The 21538-nt window shown below is 36.2% G+C and overlaps 2 protein-coding genes across 3 annotated transcripts in view; both read left to right on the forward strand.

Annotated features, from left to right (window-relative positions):
* The window catches only part of LOC109825048 (probable methyltransferase PMT14), a 7765-nt gene extending 3991 nt beyond the window's left edge, over window positions 1–3774 (forward strand). For both annotated transcript variants that reach the window (XM_020391746.1, XM_020391745.1), the window contains exons 3-7: window positions 304–514; window positions 698–989; window positions 1405–1773; window positions 2740–2817; window positions 3269–3774. In XM_020391746.1, coding sequence (XP_020247335.1) covers window positions 304–514; window positions 698–989; window positions 1405–1773; window positions 2740–2817; window positions 3269–3500 — 1182 coding nt within the window. In that variant the 3' untranslated portion in view covers window positions 3501–3774. The remainder of the gene's footprint in view (window positions 1–303; window positions 515–697; window positions 990–1404; window positions 1774–2739; window positions 2818–3268) is intronic.
* On the forward strand, window positions 5627–20559 carry LOC109824985 (tobamovirus multiplication protein 2A). Its single transcript, XM_020391636.1, has 7 exons — window positions 5627–5721; window positions 6471–6844; window positions 10828–10927; window positions 18793–18873; window positions 18948–19052; window positions 19203–19412; window positions 20089–20559. Exons 2-7 carry the CDS (start codon window positions 6603–6605, stop codon window positions 20194–20196), a joined length of 846 nt encoding a protein of 281 aa, XP_020247225.1. The 5' UTR covers window positions 5627–5721; window positions 6471–6602; the 3' UTR covers window positions 20197–20559.

The following is a 21538-nucleotide window of genomic DNA, read 5'->3' on the forward strand; positions in this document are numbered from 1 at the left end:
CTTTAGGTCCATTGGCACTTACAATACTTAACAGGCATCTAACATAGCTATCAATAAACATTTTTCTGAAGAAAATTCTGCTGTTTTCTACCTTGTGAGATGGTTTATTCTTGAAACTATAAGGTGGATAAGTATGATATTAGCCTTATTTTTCTTTTCTTTTTCTTGCTGTTGCTATGTAAGTGCATTTTGATGCCTCCGGGAGTTGAGTCCTAGCTCCTTTTCTCTTTGTCAATCCTTATGTTTACTTCTGTTTCAATTACTGTTTGATAGTACCGCTGACTCTTGAATTTCTGTTCCCAGGTTGCAAGCTGGGGTGCTTATATGTTAAAAAGAAATGTACTAACTATGTCCTTTGCACCAAGAGACGGCCATGAAGCTCAAGTGCAGTTTGCTTTAGAACGAGGTATCCCTGCAGTTGTTGGAGTGCTTGGGACGATAAAGCTTCCGTACCCTTCTAGATCCTTTGATATGGCTCAGTGTTCTCGCTGTCTAATCCAATGGACATCAAATGGTGAGTAACAGATTTCAAACATTATGGTCACTGAAATTCACTGGTTTTTCATGTGATAGTTTGCTGCCATCCCATTTAAGATGTTATACCCTGTATGTTATTTTACACTTGCCTTTAAAGAGTAGTGATTATTTTGTTCTATGATTTGATTCATTTCATTGTCACCTTCATTGCTCTATTCAGAAGGATTATATATGATGGAAGTAGATCGAGTCCTCAGACCAGGTGGTTACTGGGTTCTGTCTGGTCCTCCAATTAATTGGAGGACATACTATAAGACATGGAAGAGAACAAAGAGCGAACTTCAGAAGGAACAGGAAAGAATTGAAGAATTAGCTGAACTTCTTTGCTGGGAAAAGAAATATGAGAAAGGGGACATCGCTATATGGAGAAAGAAATTAAATGCCAATTCATGTAGAAGAAGAGATACTTCTTCAGTTAAGATGTGCAAATCTGCAAACAGTGATGATGTCTGGTATATTCTCTTATTGTATGATTATTTTGCTTGTGCTTTTTACGTATTTAGTAATTTATGAACATTTCTCAGTTTATCTTCACATCCATATTTGTTCCATGTTTCACCACTGACAAATCTAGACTAACATTGTCAGTTTAGCACTAGACTAACATTGTCAGTTTAGCACTTAGGCAAAAATATATCCTTGCATAGCTTTTCTTCCTCCTGCGTCTTGGAAATATATTTTAATCCAAATGACTTGGAGACAGCAGTGGAAGATACACTTTTTGTTAGTGAGCATAGTACTTAGTGATCGAGGAATATCTGAATAGTCATTTATTAGAGAGAGTTTCCTCTGCAGATTGCTCAGTGTCATCTTTCCTCATTGTCATTATGAAGTTCAAATATTAATTGTGCTCTTTTCTCTTTTAAGGTACAAGAAGATGCAGGCATGCATAACCCCATTCCCTGTGGTTGGTGGACAATTAAAAAAGTTTCCAGATAGACTATTTGCTGTCCCCCCCAGGGTATCTGGTGGATTTATACCTGGTGTGTCGAAAGAATCATTTGAAGAGGACAACAAACTTTGGAAGAAGCGTGTCAATGCATATAAGAAAATGAATAAGCTGATAGGCTCAGGGAGGTACAGAAACATGATGGACATGAATGCAGGCTTTGGAGGTTTTGCAGCAGCACTTGAATCTCCCAAAGCGTGGGTGATGAATGTTGTTCCGACCATTTCCAACAAAAATACTTTAGGTGCCATTTATGAACGAGGTCTAATTGGCATATACCATGACTGGTATGTTTTTGGCTGCTCTTTTTCCTGTCGGGGCTCTTGCAAAGTAGACATGGAAAAATACCAACACATACATGGCACAAAAGCACTATTTTGTATTGTCATGATTGAAGCTTGCATCTGCACCTACAGATTTTGCTTACATAATCAGAACAAAGAGTATTTTCAGGATCAAATAGCTAAGTTCGGGATTGACATGTCAGATTATTTATTTCGTTGTTTTTCCTTTTAGTAAGTTATTCATTGTGATAGTGTAGCATGTTTAAAACCTAGCAGTAACAGTTATCTAAGAGTTTTTAATATTTGCGTTATTAAAAGTTCCGAAACATGTTTTGGTTTGTGTCTACTTAAGAACCTTACCATGTAGGAGAAACATCTTGAAGGCTGAAATAAAGTTGACGTTTTGAATGTTTGAAAATGAAGTAGTGATTATCCTATCATTACAAGTAAGCATAAAATCCACTTACAGATGTAGGCATATTTGCTTTATAACAAGCTAGTTTTTAACTGGTTTGTTCTAGAGATACCTTCAGCTATTAATCCAATGATCATACTCAATTGTTATTATCTGAAACTGCATTCCACATGAATTGAGAAGCGTAACCAACATGACAAGTAGTGACAGGTGAGAATTTCCGTCGCACTTTTTTCTTTTTGTTTAGTTTCTTAACATAAGCAAAGCGGTAAGGAATGAATTATTTTATTCCCCCCCCCCTCCGTGGAGACCTTTATGACCAAGTAGGTGCGCAGGATGTGATCATGTGATTATGTTACAATGTGGAATGTAATTTGAAAGGTCCTATTATTGGATGTTCTAATTTTACACTAAATCAGGATCTTGCCTTAGTGTGACACTGTAGTGTTTCATTGTTCTAGTTCTGTTTTTCATGAGTTACTACACTGTTCCCTTCAAAAATTTACATGTCAAGCTTTCTCTTTTTTACCTTGAAGCTGTTTATTTTAATTCAGGTGTGAAGCCTTCTCGACGTACCCTAGATCCTATGATTTGATACATGCAAGCGGCGTCTTCAGCTTGTATCAGCACAAGTAAGCTCTTTACCTGTTACTTTAATGTCACAATGGAAATTATCTTTGTTTATCCTCCATTATGCACTAAGAAAAGGGTCAGGGCTGTCATGCCCTTGTAACTCTCCTTGCAGTCTTTTAAAGATTTCATGAAACTATCACGAACCATTCAGGATTTTGCAAAAAGCACCCTAAACTATTTTTACTAGAGAAAAGTACCACAAACTCCAGCAATCAGATAACACGGCCTTACAAAATAAGGACTTTTTACATATACACCTCCGAACCTATCACATTTTCAGATCTACCCAAAAACAGTCAGATTTGCAAATTACCCCCACATTCCCTGAAACTGGTTTAATTGTAACATTCAAAGTTTCTATTAGGAAAGATACTGGGCGCTTTCTAGTGAAATAATTGGCCCCAGTTTGCATTGGTATTGATCTATCTCATCCTTTTCTACAATGCACAGGTGTGATATAGAAGACATACTTCTGGAGATGGACAGAATTTTACGTCCTGAAGGAACAGTGATAATTCGCGACCAAGTTGATGTTGTGACCAAGGTAAAAAAATTAGCCAGTGGGATGAGGTGGAACACAAAGATGCAGGATCATGAAGACGGTCCTTTTGTTACCGAGAAAATATTGGTTGCTGCTAAACGATATTGGGTTGGTAGTGGAAGTAACTACACAAGTAGTTAACAGATTCTATATCTACGAGTAAATTATGACGAATGACGGAAAATTGAGTATCTTTTGTGACAGTTTCCAGGGGAATTACATGAAACTGGTCAGAATACAGCAAGGCGAGCTGTCCAGGATCCAGCCTATAAATTATCAAATTATGTATGGATTGTCACTTAGCATTGTCTGCCTTGAACTTTGTAAGTGTAAATTGTGACATAGAACCATTCAGAATACTTCTACCCTTGTATTAGAGGTAATTATTCATTTGTTACTTTGTAGTTTGTGCTTATTGCTTGCTTTGGATAGCTGCTTATGCAAAAACTGTGTTGGGTAGGTTCTGTGTGTATTGTTGATAGAAATTGTAGCAAGCACCTATATGTTTCATGGCTCCTTTAGATTAATTGGGAATATAGAAAAAGAAGAAATTTTCTAAACAAACCCATTCATAATTTTTTTTCTAAAAATAGACTCCCTTGAGTTTTATTTACAAAAATAGACACATTTTGTTTTAATCCGGTTTCTAAATAGTCGGGGTTGCCAACCCTGATTATTTAGTGCATAGAATGTTAGGGTTTAGAGTTATAATTGGGGGTTTACAACCTCCTAAATAGTTGGTGTTGACAACCCCGACTATTTAGGAACCGGATTAAGATAAAATGAGTCTATTTTTGTAAATAAAACTCAAGGGGTCTATTTTTAGAAAAAAAAATATGAATGAGTTTATTTAGAAAATTTCTTCTATAGAAAAATATGCAAGAGATGTTGGTTCTATGTACTAAAGATGATTTGCCCTGAACTTCAACTCATAGATATTTGTTATTAGCTTTGGATTTTAAGTTGCTTTCATGCAAGCGACTTTATTGTATTTAAGGTTTCTTTGACTAGAAAAGTCTACCATTTTTTTGCTTTTTAATCTGTAGTTAAAATGAGCAAGAAACTTGTATAATTTTTTTCTTCAAACAATAGTTTCACCATATCAAAAGGAAGATATCTTTCAGTTCAGTTGAGTTTATCATATTCAACTGAACGTCCACATTTAGACTCTCATAAGCTTTCAAATAGGACTTTTAAATGTAAAAAAACTTGATGATGGAATTATAAAATTGGGTTATGATCAGATTACCACATTAGCAACTTATATTACAGTGAGTAACACGTTATCTTGTTTATTTTCTAATATTACATATTAGGTTAAATTATCAATTTAGCAACTTTTTTTGGTAAACTTTAACATATCCATTTCTGGTTGTAATTAAGAAAAAAAGGTAAAATACACTAAACCCCAAGGAACTTTAAGCATTTTGCACAAAACCTTCAATATCTTTAAATATCGCATAAAACCCACAATTACAATATCTTTTGGGTCAATTATATTAAACCCCAGTAACTTTCAAAGTGCTTTATGTTATTTTTTGGTTATAATTTATGGGGGTTGTCTGTAAAAATGCAAAAATTTATTGAAGGTTTTCTATAATTCCAAAAGTTCTTGGAGGTTAAACTACGATTAGAAAGTTATTGGAAGTTTACTTTAAAATATTAAAAGCTCTTGGGGTTTATCATAATTTAGCGCCTGTTTGATAGGTTCATTGGAAACGAAAGAAAAAGGTAAATGGGGGTGAAAACCATTAAAGTATGGTTTACTCTTTCCTCTACAAAATCTATGAAATATATATCTTTGAGCTTTGCTACAGGGACCCAAAATATGAGACCAATAAAGGGGACAAGTGATGTGTCACTCTCCTATTGGATAATGAGTTGACCATCATTAATGATGGCCAACTCACTATCCAATAAGAGGAGGACACCTCACTTGTCTCATTTATTGGTCCCATATTTTCGGTCCTTAAAGAATTTTTCTATATCTTTAAGTATGAGTCACATCATCCAATGAGAATGCTTCTTCATTTCAAAAAAAGTGAATCAAACAAATAAAAAAATTTAAATAGAAAAAAATGATGTGAACATCATATTTTCTTATAAAATTTTCTCCACTTTCCATAAAAAATAGAGCAACCAAACAGCAACAAATGGCTATATTTCAACGAGCAGATCAGCTGGAAAGCAACACGGGCTCCATGACCTCTTTTTATCATTGCCACGTGGAGGGCCCTCGTCGCTGTCCCCAAAAAACAATTTAAACAAATTTTTTTTAAAAATTGAGAAACAGAAATAAAAGTTTGGGAAAGAGAGAGAAGATAAAGATCAAGCAAAGCCGCCCCTCGTGAATCAATCTAAGGTATTTTTCTCAATATTTTGAAAAGATTTTTTTAAGTTTGGATTCGGGATCTTTGGATCGATGAAAATTGGTACTGAATTAGAGAAATTCTGCTTGTAATCCCTTTCTTGGGCTCTGATGCGGTAGGAATCTTGATGAATTCTTCTGCATAATTTCAAAATTTTCAATTTTCTTCCCGGAAACAGATTCGATATACCTCAAATTGCACTTAGTTATCGAAAAATTAGATTTTTTAGGGGTTCCCCGAAAAACCACCTTAAAATAGGGTAACTATCGGAAACCGTCTTTTATTTTCAGTTTATACATAAATCATCTTTAAAAACTGGTTTTTGTTGCAATCAACAACCTCCTAGTCAAAATTTTCACTAGAAACCCAAAATTACATTTGAACATTCAAGGTACGTGATTCATCTTTTAGTGTTTAGGTCTTGATAGGATGCAACTCACGTATCTTGAACTTGAAAATTTATAAGCTTATTTTTGGTTTTTAGTGAAAAGTTGACTAGGAGGTAGGAGGTGGTTGGTTGCAGCAAAGGGGGGGAAGCCTTTTACTAGGAAATTTTAATCGAGTGTATGCCTTTGTTTGGACCTTCCATCGATTCAACCTCTGATGAGAATACAATTGACTCTTCATTCACATATTTTATAAAACTCCCACTTTGTTGTACTCTAAACCCTTGAATTCCATAAGTCCTGTTGTAAAAAATAAATGCTAAATTAAACTAAATCCTGTTATTCTATGTTCACAGGTTTAGAAATTGCTAACCCGGGTATTAAAAATTGAGTTCTATGTGAGTAATCTTTGGGTTGGAGAGTAATTTGATCACGAAGTTCATAATAAAGAAGGGCTGCATTAATCAGAGGGTTTAAGGAGAGATATCATGGCTTGCCGAGGGTGCCTCGAGTGCCTTCTGAAGCTTCTAAATTTTCTCTTGACGATTTCTGGATTGGCAATGGTGGGATATGGAATCTACTTGTTGGTAGAGTGGAGCAGAATTTCTGGTGGTGGGGATGATCCGATCTCGCCGGTCAGCAGTAATGCTGAGATCTTGCAACTGGGTCGACCGATGCTTCTTGTTGTTTCACTATCGGAGAGTATTGTCGATAAGCTTCCAAAAGCTTGGTATGTTTATTTATTTATTTATTTATTTGGCACATATGTTGAATTGGAAGCAGCATTGCATGATCTGTTGTTTGATGCAGCGAGTATGTTCTTAATTGCTAAAGAAATATTGATAATTGAAGAACCTAATGAAGATTTAATTTAGCTTATGAATAACCTTTGACGAAACGTTTTTGTATAACAATGATGATAGTGTAAATTGTGGAAGTGGTTTTAGGCTCTCAGCTTTGTAGATACATAACATGCTAACTTTTAGCATGTTTTACATGTAACTTTTGAGAAAAAGGGTGAAAAATCTTTAATATCATTTTATCAAGTTTTCTGTAAATGTTGAGGTTTGTTATTTGCATTTTTTTTCCTTCTTACCCTCTCTGTTGGCATGTGGATACTTCTACAAATGCAAGGTGCTAGTCATCTTCTTTATGGAAGCAAAGTTTTCTTTTGGGATGAAATCTCGAGGTTGATATGATGTTTTGAGTATCGAAAGATGTACTTCCACAAAGACTTATTTTTAAAGTTCACATGCTTCACTAATCGTGGAGCACTAATTACTTTCGTCAACAGAGTGCTATGTTTGTGGTTTTCTTCTTTCTTGGATGAACATTAACAAAAATTACACTTTTTCCTGAAATTTATTGTTGGTGAGATAAACTTTTTTCCCCTTCATTGAGTTCAATGAAGGGTCCAACAGTCTTTTACTAAATTAGCAAGCCTGCATCTTTTGCTTTATTCCCACATCCATGTTCATTTTCGTCTACCCCTATGTGTAGACTTCCTCAATACAGTTCTATCATGCCTCTCAATTGCATAAACACACAAAGTGTTTCGTCCTCATATTATCCTGAATTGAGGTTGAACTTCTTTTGGCTACACTGTTTGTTTATCATATCTTTCATATTCATCATGTCATCGACTCATCAATCATCCATTTCAGCATTCTCATTCTTGCTTTATTTTTTTGGGATATGCTTTTTAATTGGACAAAATTTTTAAAACCATCCAATTTTAACGTTTAATTATGAAAATTGACCTGTTTTTAATTTTTAAAGCATTTTTCGACCAACTTTGGCTACGTTAGCCAAAAGTTGGTCTTTGTGAAAATCTGCAATTTGTTATTCGGGATTGTTATCCCGTGTAGTTAAGAACTTTAATTCAAATATTAGGTTAATTATTAGATCTAACAAACACGCTCGACGAAAAGGGAAAAAAGAACACAAAAATGCTGATTAATTATGGATAATTATGATTTGATTTGATTTTTAATTATGAATAGCCAGTAGTTTCAATTATTTGTGGTTTTAATTTGATTTTCAGTTGTGAATAGTTATGATTTGATTAAAATAGTTTTAATTATGGATAATTCTGAATTGATTAAGATAATCTTATTATAGAAGTTATGATTTGATTTGTAACTACCTCAAATCTCATTTTTGATATCCAAAACAAAACGATAATATCCGAGAAATGCAAAACCATAATATCCGAAGTGTATATTTGGTGATCGGATTGGTAATTTCAGGACTGTTGATCCTGAGTAGTTACTAAAATTGAGATATTTCAAAACCACCCAAGTTTTGGTTGACTTGGTCAAAATTGGTCAAAAATGCTAAATAAATAAAAAATTGTTCGGATCTAGTTAGGTTACCATTAGAGGAAGGGGGGTGGGGGCGTTAATAGGGTTGTGTCGAAAACAAGATTATTTTTAAAAAGTTTTGCAACTAAATAAATGAAAAGATAACCAAGCTAGCAATGAAACACAGACGCAACAATTTTTCTGTGGTTCAGCATGCTTACATCCACAAATTTCACCTCTGTGAAATCGATCCACTATCTGATAAAGTACCAAACTCTCAAGTTTGTCAAAGCTATTACATGCTATCCTACCCAATCTCACTGAGGCATAAAGCCAATATAATAAGATACTTTAACGTTCAATACTTTATTTATTGGTTTACAAATCAAATTGAAAAGTTTTAATATGTCCCTAAATAATTGATTAGATCTTCTATCAATGATGCCTATGTTGCTGCTAAGATCCCCTCTGAGTTCAGCGTGGGCATCGTCTTCAAACCTTGAAGAGATCCAAGAAGAAAAGCTCTAAAATAACCTCCGATGAAAAACCCTACCTTTTCTTATCTTCTCTCTCTCTCTCTCTCTCACACACACACACACACAAACTCTATATATAAACTCGGCAATTAGACTCCTTTTAATCAAGAAAATGACCCTTGAATTTCTTATAAAGATACAGATGAACGGCTTAGATTACATCTCAAAAATGCAACGGAATTTGCCCGGACATGCGAACCAGGTAATGATCCAGATGCTTGATGCTTTTGACCAGGTGGCTTTGACAAAAATTCACAGAAAACCATCCTCTGTTTTGGCTCGATCAGCCGCGTGATGCTTTTAACCAGCTGATTTGTTTGTAGGTGCCTGGTTCTGTGGTCCATCCGGTTGATGTTTTCCTTTCAGCCTTGTGCACGTTTTTTTAGCTTTCTTGTGCATGTTTTCAGCCGCCTGCTCTTGCTAGCCAGCTGGCTGCTTTTGCTGGTGTTATTGTTCAATCTTTCACGACTTCAATTTCTTGCCATTCTCTCTTCGTACTTTCTCATGACTTCATATATATGTTTAGGGCTAGCTAAACACGTCCATAACCTGCACTCTTTATCTCGAAACATCATCAAATACATTTGAACATTTATTATTAATCAAATTGAGTTGATTGTGTGATCAACATCCAACGGATATTAGTCAGTTTTAATAATTAAATATTAGAATTAAGTGTTTTTAAAAATTTATTCTTTTTAATTGCTCAACATTCAGATTATAAAAATAATTTCTTGGGCATTGTACAATCACATAGTGTCAGTGAATCTCTTCTCCACTTTATCCATCTTTTTCATGGAATGCTATGACCAATTTTCCGCTTGTTTCTTATAATGATGATGAATGATACCTTAAGCAACAAAAATGACTACTCGTTTATTTTTTTGGTTATCATTCTCACCTAAATAATTTTTTCCACTTGTACTAATAATATATTTGTTATGTTTCCATTAATTATTTTTTTAGTTTCTAAAAGTATTCCTTCTATATGCATATGAACCGAGAGACTGTTTGGTTAATTTCCTAGAAACCCACAAAAAGTAAATTGGTTGAAGAAACCTCCCTAAATGGTTTTGAACCGTTTCCTTTAAAAAAACAAGAAAAAAAAGAGAAACCCTGAAATGGATTACCTAGAGATAAGGTCAACTCATCCAATAAGAGAGTGCCAACTCATCTTCTCTCTAGGTTTCCAAGTGGGAACCAAAAATAAATAAGAAAAGTGTTAAATGGCTTCATATTTTACACTTTTCTAGTGTTTTGGGGCAAGCAAACAGGCCCTAGTAGTGAAATGAAAAAGATAAGGTTGCAAATTTTACAGAGGAGGTGGCCCTTAATAGTGCTTAACAGTTCTGCATGGAGATAAGGTAGTGTTTTGGGGCAACCATACAGGTCCTAATAGTGAAATGAAAAAGATAAGGTTGCAAATTATAACAGAAGAGGTGCCCTTAATAGTTCCCTTAATAGTTCTTAACAGTTTTGCATGGAGATAAGGATTGATATATCTGGTCATGAATCTGAGATCAAGACTTCAGTTTTAAAATGGGTTTTTTATATATTTAATTTGAATTAGAAGACTGAAGACACTACAAAAGAAATTCCATTTTTGTTTATTTGGGTGATGGCAGGGATAATTCCTGTCTTTTGATGGTGCTTTCTACAAGGTGACACAGTTGAATTATAGGATAAACCATCATTGTAAATAGTTCTGCTGGAGTTTGCATATGTTAAATATCTAATGCATTTTGAATCTATCCGGTGCATGTGACCTCAATATCATATGTGCAGACTCATACATCTATTTTGGTATGAATTTTAGATTTCTGTCTCCACTTTCATGAGGTTGCTCACCCCACCAACTAATTTGATGTTTGCAGGTTCATCTACTTATTCATTGGTATTGGAGCTCTTCTCTTCATAATATCTTTCTTTGGCTGCATTGGAGCTGTGACAAGAAGTGGATGCTGCCTGTCTTGTGTATCCTAAATTCTAGTTTTCATTTTTGTACATGTGCTGTTTATTGTGCTCTATATCTCACTAGTGTTATAGTCTTCTACTGTTAAACTCCCTGTCACTATACCAAAACTTCAAAGTTGTGGTGATGGTTGAGGGTTGGTACTGTTAAGATTTGGAGAGAAGAGAGTTTCATGAGAGGGTTTTTTCACTCTATACTTTATTATTTATAGAGATGAATTAGTTACAAATTAGTCTCACGGGCAATATGGGGCTAAACTAATGCTAAACTAATATTCACTCTCTTCTAACACTCCACCTCAAACTGGAGCATATATATCATGCATGCCTAGCTTGTCACAAATAAAGTCAACTCGTGTTCGACCAAGTGGTTTTGTAAGAATGTCTGCCAACTGATGTACTGTCGATACATGTTTTGCCGTGATGATTTTGTCCTCGAGCTTCTTACGGATTACATGACAGTCGATTTCAATGTGCTTGGATCTCTCATAAAATACGTGATTCTCAGCAATGTGAATTGCTGCTTTAGTGTCGCCATATAAACTCATGGGACATTCTGGAGGGAGACAAATCTCTGTCAATAGGTCTTTGATCCAAACCATCTCTAGTGTCACATTTGTCATAGCTCTGTATTCTGATTCTGCACTGGATTAAGACAACACTTTGCTTCTTACTCTTCCGTGACACCAGATTTCCTCCGAGAAAGATAATATCTAGTAGTCGATCTCCTATCAAAAGGACATCCAACCCAATCTGCATCGGAGAAGCCTGCAACTCTGGTGTCCTTGATCTGAGCAGAGAATTCCTTATCCTGAAACCTTTTTCAATTACCTCAAAATTCTCATTAGTGCATTCAAGTGAGTAGTTCTTGGTACGTACAAGAACTGACTCACAACTCTAACTGCGAATGTGATGTTAGGTCTGGTCACCGTCAGATAATTTAGTTTTTTCACCAATCTCCTATACTGCCCAACATCCTCAAGAAGCTCCCCCTAGTCTGGTAGTAGTTTTGAGTTTACATCTATTGGAGAATCACTGCTTCTACATCCTAATATCCCGGCTTCTGAGAGCATGTCCAGGACATACTTCCTTTGTGATAGAAGAATACTCTTCGTTGACTTTGCAACTTCAATGCCTAGGAAGTATTTTAGGGAACTAAGATCTTTTGTTTGGAAATGTGTCTGCAAATACTTCTTCAAGCTGTTAATACCAGAAGCATCATCCCCTGTAATTACAATATTATCCACATATACAACTAGCAGAATTCGTTTCCCATTCTGAAACGTTAGAAGACAGAGTGATCTTTTTGTGCACGATAAAGCCCACATTCTTGAATAACCGATGCAAAACATCCAAACCAGGCTCTCGAAGATTGCTTTAGACCATAGAGTGATTTTTTCAGCCTACACACCTTTGCATTCTCCTCATAAGTAACAAAACCTGGTGGTTGCTTCATGTAAACCTTTTCATCTAGAATACCATTAAGGAATGCATTCTTGATGTCCAACTGATGAAGTGGCCAGTGGTTTGTCGCTGCTAACGAAATAAAAATCCGAACAGATGTCATTTTTGCCACCAGAGAGAAAGTATCTACGTAATCCAAGCCATACACCTGTGAAATAGCCTTTAGCAACCAGTTCGGCTTTCAAGCGTGCTAAAATTTCATCAGCATTCAACTTGACAGTGTACACCCACTTACAGCCGACGGGCCGCTTTCCTGGTGGAAGTGAGACCAAATCCCAAGTTTCATTCTGCTGCAAGGTCCTTATTTCATCCTGCATCGCTTGGTTCCAACCTGGAATAGACAGAGCTTCTGACACATTCTTGGGAACTAAATGAGTCGAGGGAAGTAAAAAGATCGAAAGGTAGAGGATAGGCGATCATAGGAGACACAGTTAGAAATATGATGTTGAGTACATGTTCGTCTCCCTTTTCAGAGTGCAATAGGAAGGTCTTTCGCAGAAGGGGGTAAATTTGTACTTACTGATTCAGGTTCTTCGGGCGGAGAACGTGGTGTTGAGGCCGAGGTTAGCACAGGAGCAAGAGCAGAGCGACGGTGATAAACTTGAATTAGGTCGTTAAACCTAGCTGAGTCTTTCTCAGTAGCGTAAATGGTATTGTCAGCGGATGAACCACTACCGTTAACCAATGGCTCTTGTAGGATTAAATAGTCATACTCATCCGATGATAATGAAGATGTAGAACTAGAATGACCAGGTTTATCTTCAAAAAGTGTTACATCGGCATATAACACAAGACGATTGAGTGACGGACAGAAACACTTGTAACCTTTATGTTTTCGGGAGTTGCCAAGAAAAATATCTTTAATAAATCGAGAGTCAAACTTTTATTTATTTGGACTGTGATTATGAACAAAACACAGAGTCAAAAATCTTTGGAGGAAGCAGAAAGAGATCATCGTTGGGGTATAGAACTTTGAAATGAATTTTATCTTGTAGAACAGAAGAGAGCATTTGATCAATATAAAAACATGCTGTTAATATAGCTTTCCCCCAAAATTCTTTAGGAACGAGACGATGGAGTAGCAAGATCCAAGCAATATCAAGGAGATGTCTATTCTTTCGTTCAACAACTCCATTTTCCTGAGGAGTGTAAACACAAGAAGACTGATGAAAAATTCTATGTTTAAGGAAACTAGTGAAGTTGCCATCAAAATATTTCTTTGCATTATTAGATCAGACAATTTTTATCGAAATTTTGAATTGATTTGACTATTTCAGAATAAAAGAGTTTAAAAATAGAAAAAACTTCAGACCTAGAGTTGAGAAGATAAATCCAAGTAACACGAGAGTGATCATCCACAAAACTACAAAGTATCGGAATCATAATTTAGAAGTTATTGGGCATGACCCCCAGACATCAGAATGAACAAGATCAAATGGCTTAGCAGCCCTCTTATTGACTCGATTAGGATAAGACACACGATGATATTTACCAAGTTAACACGACTCACATTCTAACAAGGAAAGATTTGAACTGAGGATTTAGAAGCTTGAGAACAGAGAAAGGGATGCTCTAGCTGACAGTGGTATTGTAGAGCTGATGAGTTTTCGATACAAGCTAAATGTTTGGCGCCCAAGTCCAGTTTATAATGACCGTTCTGCTCATGTCCTGTCCTAATCATTTTCCTCATGATCAGGTCCTGAAAGACACAGTGTGTGGAAGAATGTCACAGTACAGTTTACTAATTTAGTTATCTTACTAACAGATAAAATGTTATAGGAAAAACTAGGAAGATAGAATACGGAGGAAAGGGGAAGATTCGGGGTAGGATTGATATTGCCGACATCCTGAACAGGTGTACGTGAACCATCAGCTAATATAACTGAATTAGATGTAGGAGAGAAAGAGGACAATATACCTGGGTTCCCCGTCATATGATCAGTGGCACCTGTATCTATAATCCAAGTATGAGACGAAGACGATGTAAGTAAAGATAAACGAGTACCTGCACTTTTGAGAGTAGCAGATAAAGAGGAAGATGTTTGTGAACTTTGGTACTGCTGAAATAATTAAAATTGCTGAAATTGACATTATAGCTCCGCACCATGAAAGTGATTGTGGTTGAATTTCACTATCAGATGAAGTGATGTTGTCCTGAGCAGTCATGTAAACACCATTGGCTTTCTTCTTTTCTAATTCAGGACAATTATATTTGAGATGTCCTGACTAGTGGCAGTAGTTATAAGTCTTCACTGAGTCATCTCCATGAGCATGTCTGACTTGAGATGGACCTCCACGACCACCTCGTTGATCACCTCGGCCTCTAGAACGATCAGTGTGGTAACCTCCTCTCCCTTCAAAGTTTCTTCTACCTCTTTCAGGATCATCACCAGTATGACTTTCTCGTCCATAAGACTACCAACTCTGAGTGGCAAGCGAAGAACGATCCGCAGTGGATGTGAGTGGCTGTGCAGGGATAACGTTCTTTAGAAAGTGATAAGTCTCAGCGAGAGAACTAATGACGGAGCTCCCTATGATTTGTGATCGAGCAGAGGAGTAAATGGAATCTAGGGTGCCCAAGTAGGTGAGTGCCATAAGTTTGTTCTATTGGTTCTGCATTTATTTTACATCCCTAATAATAGAAAAAATTTGACGAACTTCCTCAGCCAGACGATTGAACTTACCATAATGATCATCTATGGGTTTACCATCCTGTTTCTTACGAAACAGCTCTTGAATTACTTCATATGCCCGATTAATATTGTTGCTACCCCCATAGATATCTTGCAAAAAACACTAAAGTTCCTTCATTGTTATACAATGAAGAACTAAATCCTGAATTTTAGGCTCCATAATATTAAGAAGATGTAAGAGGACACTATCGTCCAATGTCCAAGATTCCGGTGTCGGAGTAGGAGGGTCCGTCAACAAATGACTAGTTTTGTATCGGCTTGCCATGTAGATTTCAATAACACATTTTCACTGAAAATAGTTAATTTCATCAAGTTTTCGGTCAGTGATTCTGTCAGAAAATATCTCCGAAATTTTCGTCTAGACCGTTAACTCAGAATTATTGAGTTCCTCAGATCCGATCATCATGAAACAGACGAGTAGAGTTCAAGACAATACCCTCCACAAGTTGTACTCCAAAATGGAAACAATCAAAGTATGTCTAAGTTCAAGAAAATAAGTCTTGAATTAGCCAATAGGCTGAACAAGTCCAAGAACCCGAAGGTTCGGGTATAATTTTGAACCCGAATGTTAAAGTACAATAACTTAAAAGGTTAACATGAAATTCAAGGTTAAAGTTCAAGAACCCGAAGGTTAAGATGGAACCCGAAAGTGTTTTTTTCCAGGACAACTCATAGATCTGACTTAGATTCAAAAACAAAAAGAGAGCGGCGAGCGGGGGGGCATGGCGACGGCGAGCGAAGGTCTCATGGTGGCGGCAGTCATCAACGGCGAGCGGCGTCGGGTGGGAGTTGTCGCGTCGGGTGAGAGAAGCTCAAGGATGAGGACGTGGATCGGATGGACGAGAACGAGGAGTTGTTGAGGAAGATGAGGGCGAGGACGATGGCGAGGACGAGAAAGATGAGGACGATAAGGCGGCTGCAAGGTTTTGGCGGCTAGGGGTTTAGAGAGAGGCGTCTGTCTAGGGTTAGGGTTAGGCTTAGGAATTTGAATTAGTATTAGGGTTAGGGTTAGTGATAGGCTCTGATACCATGTTAAGATTTGGAGAGAGAAAAGTTTCTTGGGAGAGTTTTCCCTGACTCTATACTTTATTATTTATAGATATGAATTAGTTATAAATTAGTCTCAGTGGGACTAAACCAATACTAAACTAATACTCATACTCTTCTAACAGGTATCAATTTTCCAAAACTCACTTTAAATTTGTGGCCGATGGGATTTGAACTTGGGCTTGCTCGGATACCATCTTAAAGTCCCATCCAGCTAGTACACCAAAACTTTGAAGTTGTGATGAGGGTTATAATTTATATTCTAAAACCTAATTTTTCTTTTGGTTTTATAATTTTAGTAGAAATTAATGTTTCTGATTGAGATAGTATGCGATTTCGGGATGGTATGATATGAATATCGCCATTGTCTTATACAGCCTGATAGAGCGTCGGGTGAGAGAAGCTCAAGGATGAGGACGTGGATCGGATGGACGAGAACGAGGAGTTGTTGAGGAAGATGAGGGCGAGGACGATGGCGAGGACGAGAAAGATGAGGACGATAAGGCGGCTGCAAGGTTTTGGCGGCTAGGGTTTTAGAGAGAGGCGTCTGTCTAGGGTTAGGGTTAGGCTTAGGAATTTGAATTAGTATTAGGGTTAGGGTTAGTGATAGGCTCTGATACCATGTTAAGATTTGGAGAGAGAAAAGTTTCTTGGGAGAGTTTTCCCTGACTCTATACTTTATTATTTATAGATATGAATTAGTTATAAATTAGTCTCAGTGGGACTAAACCAATACTAAACTAATACTCATACTCTTCTAACAGGTATCAATTTTCCAAAACTCACTTTAAATTTGTGGCCGATGGGATTTGAACTTGGGCTTGCTCGGATACCATCTTAAAGTCCCATCCAGCTAGTACACCAAAACTTTGAAGTTGTGATGAGGGTTATAATTTATATTCTAAAACCTAATTTTTCTTTTGGTTTTATAATTTTAGTAGAAATTAATGTTTCTGATTGAGATAGTATGCGATTTCGGGATGGTATGATATGAATATCGCCATTGTCTTATACAGCCTGATAGAGTGGAAGGGTCAGATCATCAAGTGGGTAATCATTTAAACAAGAAGAAGGGGCTAATGCATGCGTAAACTGACCTATTTTTCCTCTGCCTTATCAAACGAGCGTCACTTCTGGTCTCCTTCCCCAACAGATAGTAGGATCTCCTAAAGGCCTGCTTTTCTTTGGTCAAGCACGAGCCTGATCCTTCATTTGCTAGCATGTCTGTATTAAGTTTTTTTTAATTAAGTTCATTTGCTAGTTCTTGGTGGTAAAGCTTTAAATTAGAATAACCTCACATAAGATTGTCTTTTTCTAGCAAGAAGGTTTCCAGTTTCCAGTTTCCAGTTTCCAATTTTCATGCATGTTACATATGATATTTTGCAAGTTCCCTTTGCTTCTCAGAAGTTGTCATGTCAAACTTGCTTGGGCTTGTGTTTTAATGGGATATAGTGTGGATAAGTTTAGATCTTTTAGAGAGGTTTTGAAACTAATCTTATGAATTTTCTTAAGCTTTTATTTGAGGTCAGCTGGGTTATGTTTAAGAGTTAAGACCTGAATTACTTAATAGAATGCAGATTTTCTAGATTTTCAACTTAACTTCATAACTTTCTGACATAGAACATGTATAAACACATGTTATGTTTGTGTACTTGCTAGAAAACAAATACACACTTAACTCGCATGTTAGGGAATAGAAAAATATGAAACAATATTGATTCATTATAGGGCTTAAAAGGTGTTACCTACCTTTTAATTGCATTAGCTTTGAATATCTAGTAAAAGGCTAGAAATATATAAAAAGATGATCATCGATCATTCTCTTATGTGTCCATTGAGTAAAAGATGATTCACTCAGGATTCTGGTAAATGTTTGGACGTTGTAAGCTGCTTCTTAATATCTAGGTATATATGGACCATTTGCGGGCAGTACATGCCAGCTCATCATTAACATGCAGAAAGTATTTAGCTGCAATCTTATACAGACTGTGAATGCATAAGAAAGCACGCAATATTATGTCTACTACAGAACGATTAGTAAAATTTGGTCAATTTAGTTAGGAAAATACATCAAAAGCTGAGTTTGAAAGTAGCAAAAATTTTAGCATGAAATAAGTATTTAATTTGCTGATTTTAGGGGAAAGCTAATTAGCTGCTACTGGAAGTGATATTTGTGTCTGCTGAATCTTGTTTCACCACTTTGGTATTATGTGGCTGACCCATGCACTTTAATTATCCTTGAACGTAAAGCTAAATTTACCTGGGCGAGAAATTACAGACTATGCAGAATTCCTTGTGAAGTTTGTTGACCATTGAAGTTCTTAGATTATAATTTAGGTCAGGAAGTGTCACAGACTAGGTAGCCTAAGATGACTTGGATGCTCCAGAGGGGAGACAATATTTAGAAAACACCTTGGTTGCAGTTTAAAAATATTTGCAGCAGTTTAGAGTGATAAAGATTAGGAGAAATAACCTTGTGATGATGTTAAATAGCACTGCTGGTTATCTTTATTCTTAGGTATACATAAGAGTTATCTAATGTTGTTCCAACTGACATTTTGTAGTCTGAGTTTCTGATGTTCAACCAGGTAAAATTGTTGTGAAATTATTTATTCTGAAGCAATTTTTATATTCCCTCTTTAGTAGTTTCCTTAACCCAAGAAGTATGCTTTCTTGGTTATCCTTCTGATTCTAGTTGAACTGGGGGCTGCGGCTTTCATGTTCTTTGACCATAGTTGGAAAGATGTGAGTTATCTTGACACATTTCTTATCTTTGATTTTCATTTTCACTAGTTTACTGATCATGATTTTTTGTGCAGTTGATTCCAGTTGACAAAACTGGAAACTTCGAGATGATGTATGATTTTTTGGAGGGAAACTGGAAAATTGTTAAATGGGTTGCTCTAGGAGCTGTTGTTTTAGAGGTCAGTTACCATTAGTCTACTTATTTCTTATTATGCACAAGAATGCCTTAGTAAGACTTATTTTACTTCATGATCAATATCTTTATGAGTTCTAACCCAAGGTTCCATGGACATGATGTAGAATAACTTCTATAATGTTCTATTGTGCAGGCACTGGCTTTCTTGCTTGCTCTTGCAGTCAGATCGGCAAATATGCCTCCAGAATATGACAGTGATGAAGAGTATAATAACCCGAGGTCAAGCGTGCATCAACCATTGATAAATCGGCAGGGAGTTGCAGCAACTGGCGTCCCTGTAGCTCCCACTCTCGATCATCGGCCTAGCAGGAACGATGCCTGGAGTCAGCGGATGAGAGAGAAGGTAAGATTTGTTTTTTTGGTTAATTGCAGATTCACCTCCTGTACCATGATGGTGTAGCCTTTTATGTCCCTAATCTTTTCTATCCCTCTTGAATCTTCAGATGACACTACCTTTTACCATTAAATGAGGTGGTACTTTAGTTTTTTTTCTCAATTAAACCGAGGTTAAATGTTCTTAAAGGACCTGTGACTAAACCAAAACTCCGGATTTATAATGAGTCTTGAGGGTGATAATTTTATACTCGAACATGCGTCCACAAGTTGAGCACCGTTTCATGGTTTGAGACCTGGACTCGTGAGCATTATCTTTTTCTTTAAATCCGCTTTAGAAATTTGTGGTTAGTAAGATTTGAATCTAGGTTGTTTTGATACCATCTTAAAGGCCCTGCCACTACAACTAAACTCCAAAGTTATTGACCGAAGTTATGAGGGTTTAGGTTATATATTTTATATTCTCACAAAGTTAATTTATCACCAATGTTATCACTTGACACCTCAACCTATCTTTGAAAATAATGTTGTCGGGAGTTCAGAGGATAGGATACAAGTGATGTGCTCTCCTAGTGCACGGGGGTGTATCTGCAATTAACCCTTTGTTATAAGATACGGGAAATTTGTGCGACATTGATGCATTTACCTGCTTCTGAGTCTAAATGTGGTTTCTACCCTCTGAACAGTATGGGCTTGACACTTCGGAGTTCACGTACAATCCGTCAGATTCAAGCAGGTTCCAGCAAACGGCAGCGCCTCCTGCAGAAGAAAAAGGAAGATGCACCATACTTTGAATTTGAAGAATCTAAAGTGGATATCTTTTCCTGAAGAAATGTTGTTGGCTTCTGTTTGCTGATTGTGTGAAGCGAGTCTTAGTGTTTGTTAATGTCATAGTTGTCTCAGTGGAAAAAAAAAAAAATCAGTTCTCTGTCCATTTCCGTTGATGTAAAGCATAAATTTGGCCACTTTGAGGATTTGAAGAGCACATTGTATTGATCAGTGATTGTGTTTAAGTGTTCTGCTCTGTGGTTTGAACTGAAGAATAGAGACGGCGATAATTTTGCAGCAGTTGTGAATGTAGTTGTCTCGGCAGTTGAACTTGGATGTTGAATAAAATTGTACATCTTGACTGTAAAAAATGTGCTGTTCATTACAAACTGCTGTCATGTTTACTGTTCTTTTCCCCTTCAATCAGCGTGATGAAGGCTAGAAGCTTCAAGCTTTTGGACAGTGGTATAGGTTCTGCATTTTTTTTAGTTGCCCAAAATGGGAAGTTTTTTCTTGTTTGATATGAAGAGTAGTCAGTCTTTTGCGTGTCTAACTTTTAATTAAAATTTTGTGCATTTACACTTTCCTACTATAAGATGCAACACAATCAATGGTGAGCTCAGTTTTAAAAAAAATTATGCTTAAGATTCAGTTGTGTACTAATTGGTCAACCAGGACATGGATTGTTATCACAGATGAGTTATCAAGGAATACAATATATCAAGAAGTAAGAATGGTGATTTGGTTATTTTCCCGTAGCTCATAATAGATGAGGAGCCATTTACAGCTAGTTTTTTCTCACTAATTTATAAAATGAAAATTGTTGATATTAATCATATATTATTTTTATTGCACACAAAAGAGTGGTATAATGTATATACTGTGTTTACCATATATGGGACACGTGTATTAAAGGTCTATTTGGTTGGTTTATTAGAAGAACAAATTTTCAAAACAGACTCAAATCAACTTTTAATTACCAAAATTGACCCATTTTTTTTAATTATCAAAATCGATCCATTTTATGCCACGTAAGCTTAATCATATTTCTTAATTAGTCGGTTTTGGAAATGGAGAGGAACCATAAAAATGATTCCTCTCATCCTCAATAAGACATAAGAAAATGGGTTTCTAAATTAAGGACTGCATCATTCAACAAAAAAGTGCTGATCCAAGTTTGTTCTTGATTTCAAGGTGAGAACTAAACAAGGAAAAGAAAGTATTAGGTAAAATAGTAGATTTCGTATAATAGCTATCTTTGATTTTTTGGGCAACCAAACAACCCCTAAATAAAGATGATACCACAATATCTCATATGTTCTTTTTAATATCGATCACCATTAATATTAATTTAGTGACAAATTCATG

The sequence above is a fragment of the Asparagus officinalis genome, chromosome 10 (genome assembly GCF_001876935.1).
Source record: "Asparagus officinalis chromosome 10, Aspof.V1, whole genome shotgun sequence".
Taxonomy (NCBI): Eukaryota; Viridiplantae; Streptophyta; class Magnoliopsida; order Asparagales; family Asparagaceae; genus Asparagus; species Asparagus officinalis.